At 31.6% G+C, this 5,687-nt stretch overlaps 1 protein-coding gene across 1 annotated transcript; it reads left to right on the plus strand.

Annotated features, from left to right (window-relative positions):
• Nucleotides 1-1,832: 1,832 nt before the first annotated feature.
• Nucleotides 1,833-2,267, plus strand: LOC309822939 (small nuclear ribonucleoprotein G-like). Its single transcript, XM_082655036.1, has one exon. The coding sequence runs from the start codon at nt 1,891-1,893 to the stop codon at nt 2,119-2,121; it is 231 nt and encodes a 76-aa protein (XP_082511162.1). The 5' UTR covers nt 1,833-1,890; the 3' UTR covers nt 2,122-2,267.
• Nucleotides 2,268-5,687: the final 3,420 nt, after the last annotated feature.

Below are 5,687 nucleotides of genomic sequence, written 5' to 3' on the forward strand. Positions count from 1 at the left end.
TATATTCCAAAGATGTGGCTAGTGATTCTCAGTTACTGTAAAACTATTTGTTTACAAATTGATAGATTATTAAAGTCCTATATTGTTCATGGGTTGCACATTCATGTTGCTCTGTGAAATTAAGGTTTAATGTCCATTTGAAGCTTCAATAGTTCAGGGTACGCCTTTATATATAGGCAGTGTAGGATAATATTGAAGACCAGAGATCTGGAGTTTTATAGAATGTAATGGGAGTTCTGACCCTGCTACTGCCTGGTCTTGAGACCTTTGACATGCATTTATCTTTTCTAAATCAAAACTTCCTCAGTATAGTGCAAATGTGTATTTGTGACATACAACTCCTCACAGAATCTATTAATTTCTAAATACATTTATAATTTTTAAACAAACCTAAAAATTCCTACTAATGAAACAACTTGAAAAATTGGAAATTATAAATGCTTAAAAATAAAGAACACTAATCCCTCACTAGAGATAACCCTAGCTAAAATTATAATTACTTTCTTTTCAGTCCTTCTGTGGATCCTGTGGTTCAGACTCAGAGGCACAGGGCACTTAGGAAAGTTAATGTTTGTATCACACTCTTTTAGAAATGTTATAAATGTTTCATGATAATTAGAACTAATTGTGACAACAATTATTTTTATGGAAGAGCAAATACAAAAATGCATGTTTGATTTTAATTATACAATTCCTATGTTTGTCTTTCATTTGCCATTAAATATCATATCTAATCTTCTGAGGACTTAAAATTTGTTTATATGAAGAAATTTCATATTGGAATATCATGATAATAAGAAAAATTCTCCAGGTCTAACAAAACATATATTAGTGTCTAGTACAGGAACAAAATAAAAGTTCGATTCAATAAAAACTTAGAAAACGTTGAGAATTATTACCACTTTTTTTCATAAGAACCCAATTTCAACATAAATGCACTTTCATATTTATTTCATTGATTTTTATGTAATGGATCAGAAGATTTAGGTAAGATTATTATGCTATAGTGTTAGATGTTTCAGTTTGTTTCCGTGTCATGAGTAATAAGCTGTGATAAGCACCTGGGTTTTTTCCATACTTATTGTCGCAGAAGTTATTTTTACTCAAATGCTTAATAAATATGTTCTTTAAATTATGTCCTTGTCTTCCTCTTGCTCTCCCTCCCCAGCAGTCTCCAGGATGACTTTAGGGTCCAAGTGAGTCTGGAATGCTGAAAAAAATCTACTATTGTTACACACCCATTATCTGAAAGATGTAGCAGGTTAAGGTGAGTATAAATTCACTTATTCTCCATCTTTGGAATATTTTAATTTAAAAGGTTCTGAGTTTTCTACATTTTGGGATTTTTACTTAAATTATTCTGTCTTATTTAATTTTAATAACTCAAGACAGTAAAATAATTGTTGGTACTTATTTATAACAATTTTGTTGCAAATGGGACCACACTATTCATATTGGTAGATAGACTAGATAAACAAATAGGTAGATAAACATAGACATATACATATTTTAAAGAATTTCTGCAAATCCCTCACAGGTTAATTTCCCAAAACACTTTGTTTTAAATACTCCAATTTTTAGTGGAAAAATTATAAAAATATAAATTTTGTATATATATGCTGAAATAAATTGTACAAATAGATAGATATAGATTTATATATCTGGTTTTGGTCAATATTTATGGGTGAAAAACATATATTTAACATACACTTGTGTTAAAATGATGTATAAGAAAAATATCTAGTTATTTTATATATATATATATATATATATATATATATATATATATATATATATATATATATATATATATATATATGAGACCTCTTGAGCATGAGGGACAACTCGAATTCCTTTTGGCGGCATCTTTGAGCTCGTCGAGTAGACATCATGAGCAAAGCTCACCCTCCCGATTTGAATAAATTTATGGACAAGAAGTTATCATTAATATTAAATGGTGGCAGACATGTCCAAGGAATATTGAGGGGATTTGATCCCTTTTTGAATCTTGTGATAGATGAATGTGTGGAGATGGCAACTAGTGGGCAACAGAACAATATTGGAATTGTGGTAATACAAGGAAATAGTATCATCATGTTAGAAACCTTGGAAGGAGTATGAACAATGGCTGTCTTCACCAGAGAAATCAACTGCTTCCACGTGACCCCTCTCCACATTTTACTACGATGAAAATTGGGTCGTGTACATTTTCTTACTGAACTTTTTTGTTACATAAACTTCTGTAATAGTCAAAAAAAAAAGAAGAATTTCTGTAGATACCTTGAAAATCAAGGACACATACAGTTCAAAGAACCTTGATTAAAAATAGAGGAAATAGTTTGCCAACCGAAAGAGGTATCACGGAAGTTCAAAAAGTTCAACTTTGAGGAAGTTTACCAAATGAGTTGCAAGGTGTTACATAGAGACATGTATTATTTTGCCAAGGTTGGATTGTGTTGTATTCAGAGTGGAAATACAGTTTCTTAACATAAACAGGTACAGCACAGGTGTTTAGGAAAAAAAAATACTCTTAATGACATAAAAAATGGTAATTATATTTTAGCCATTAGGGGTTATTTTTTTTTTTTCTTGTTGCAAGGGCTCCAGAAGTTGGAATCTAGATTAATTCAAGTAATTTTCTTTGCTCTGGAAAACTGTTCATGTAGCTGGCATTTAGCTTTTTCTCACCAATTAAATATTATATGTCTCAAGTACAGTTGATTGTGTTTATTTGAATTTCAGTTAATTGGTCAATTCTTGCCAGAGGTTTTGCATCTTTTAGTTATTCAGAAGAATAAATTTTCCACAAAGCAGTGCCATAATATATTATATAACTCTTTTACAACTTAACACATTATTTTATATAATTTTTAAAATATTTAAAACAACTCGAATTCATGGGAATTCTTGTAAATGTTGTTTAAAACTTACTATGTTAAGTGAATATACTTATGTCGATTCTGAGCAAGTGGATATTATTTTTATTATGGTCTACAGAGTCCACATCTCTCTTTACAAAATTTCTTAGAATATTCCCCTAGTTATTTATGAAAGGTACAGAAGTTTGTTTTTTAATGATTAAAAAACTTACTGAAAAGATGAAATATATTCATGTACATATTATATACAATAATATAGCTTCTTGTCCTTCAACAATATATACGATAAACCCAAATACCTACCATTGGATTTACTACAGTGGTATGCTGTTGCTGGTTATTATTAGCCCTCAAGAGTTTATTATTCAATTTCAGCAAAATTTTACAAGCAGGTTACTAGCTGGAAATAAATCATGTTGGGACTATAACACATACACACAGAAATATGCAAATCCTACAAATCAAGATTCTATTTTTCCCAGACTGCCAGTTTTTAAACATTTACCACCTCACCAATGGGTTGTCTTCTCAACTTCTAGTACTTTCTACTTCAGAAACTGTTCAAGAAGAGTCTCTCTCTTTAGTCCTGTTTTTTTTTTATTATTATCCTTTCAAATGTCCTATTCAAACATTTCTCTTTGTGAGTCCCATTTTTATCATTTTATTAAAAATTTCATAGTTTGAACCATGTTATCATTTGCAGACTATTCTCAATTCCTGCTCATACATTTTCTCAAAGTTCCTTAGAAGTACACATTTTAGTCATTTATTTGTAAAATTATGAGTAATTTCAAACTAGTCTAAAAAAAAAATTCAACACAACCGACATTGATTTATCTTAAAAATTGGTCCTCCATAAATTCCTGCCCTCTTTGTGCATGTACCACACCACCCACTGAGAGATGGAGTTGAATCCTCTATGTTACTGAAACAGTGCTGCTTTGATCAATAAAATATAGCAGCAGTGACCTGGGGCCTATCCTTCTAGAGGATTGGTGGTTACAGTGTCCTATTCATATTGCCCTGGGCTGCCATGTCTGAGGTCTGTGCTGTGGACAGAGGACCCAGGTGGGGGAGCATAGAAGTGCAAGCAATTTTTTTAAAAAAAGAAGTGATCTAGTTTTATTGAGCTTCCATATTATCTGTCCTGCACCCACCACCACTGGTTTATCCTAATAGTCTGCTAGAGGACGTGTCCCTGGGACAGGGTTGAATGAGTAAATGATGGTTGGGACTGAAAAAATATTTGCTGCTAAGAAAGCTGTATTTTAAGCTAAACTGATGTCAGTTTCTAAAATCCACATATAATTAAATACATCAGATAAATGTTCTGTTCCTGTGGCAGAGATTATCTTCTGTTCTTCGATAGGTATTGCAAAACATCATTTCTCTCCTCACTGACCCTAAATAGCACCTCTTCTCATTGACTCTTCTCCTCCCCACCTTTACCTTTAGCCTAATTCATGAAGGTAATATCACTCAGGTGCAACTTTTCTTGTTAATGATCATCCCCTTGCCTACGAAAATGTTGGTTGCATATATTCTCTTTTAAATAAGTCTAGCTTCCAGAATGATTGTTCAAGAAACTAATTCCTTTCTCCATTGTACTTTCCGTATTTCCCCTCCTCTGAATCAAGTATTTCTGTCCTTAACAAATGAGCAAACTTGTCACGAATCTAACTTATTCTCAGAATTTACATCTATTTAAAAAAAAATTCTTTATAGGCAATTATCTTTATTTTATTTTTAGTACCTATTATAGATGGTTATGTTATCTCTACTTGATTCAAATAACTCAAAATATTGACAATTGCATGCAACCTCTTTAACTAAAGAGGTTGTGTTGTCTAAAAATTTCTTTATCAAAATGATAAAGGAACATGATATATAAAATATAATACAGAAAACTGAGAATTAAAAATAACAGAAAATGCCATCTTCTGTATGTAATTCCTTTACCCATTGATTGATCTGTTGAGCCCACTTTTCCACACTTCCAGTTTTTTTTTTTAGTACTTACCTCTATTTTCTCTATAGCATGCTTCATGTTTTTTGCTTTCTTACTTATATCTACTGATTTTCTATGAAAGATGATGATTGCTTATATATTTACCCCCATTTACTCTCAGGGTTTCTTTCCAAAATTCTTTTAATATATTTCAAACATCTGTGGGTAATTATATTTCAATTGGAGACCTCTTATGACTATGTAAATATTATTCAATGATAAGTAGTATATTTTAGTAACATATATGTTTTCCTGCAGCCTTTTGTTTCCCAAGTATTAATTAGCAATCTTCTTATTTTTAAAATTTGCAGGGTTTTTTTGTTCTAATCTAATTGTTTTGTAAAACCTCCAACATAACATCCAACAACTTAGTAAAACACTTCTCAAACTGATTTTGCAACAATCAAATCTACCAGATAATCTATTATATATGTATATGTTTTTTTGTCCCTTTGAAACGTCTTTTCTGGAACCCTCCATCCTCTCATTCCAAACTGGACTTGTGACTTTGTAGGAAAATTGCATAGCTGTTGTCCTTTGAATTCTTCCTGTTATCATCCTATGAATTTCCCTCTACCATATCCTAAATTAAGTTCACTTTTTCCAGGATCCTGTGTATTTTTAATTGTTGTTGGACATTGTTCATTTATTCCCTAAGGAAGGATTTCTCAGTCACTTCTGCATGCACAGGGATGGGGGTACAAGCAGGTGGGCAGATACCACATCGGGAATGGTACCAAGCTACACATGCCCAATTCCTTGTCACAAATTAACTAATCAGATTGAGCACTTCATCTTTC

The sequence above is a fragment of the Grampus griseus genome (genome assembly GCF_964374135.1).
Source record: "Grampus griseus genome assembly, chromosome: 5".
NCBI classification, from domain to species: domain Eukaryota; kingdom Metazoa; phylum Chordata; class Mammalia; order Artiodactyla; family Delphinidae; genus Grampus; species Grampus griseus.

Bases quoted from the DNA above. Each gene is read 5' to 3' on its own strand.
- LOC309822939 (XM_082655036.1), top strand. From the start codon at position 1,891: ATGAGCAAAGCTCACCCTCCCGATTTGAATAAATTTATGGACAAGAAG.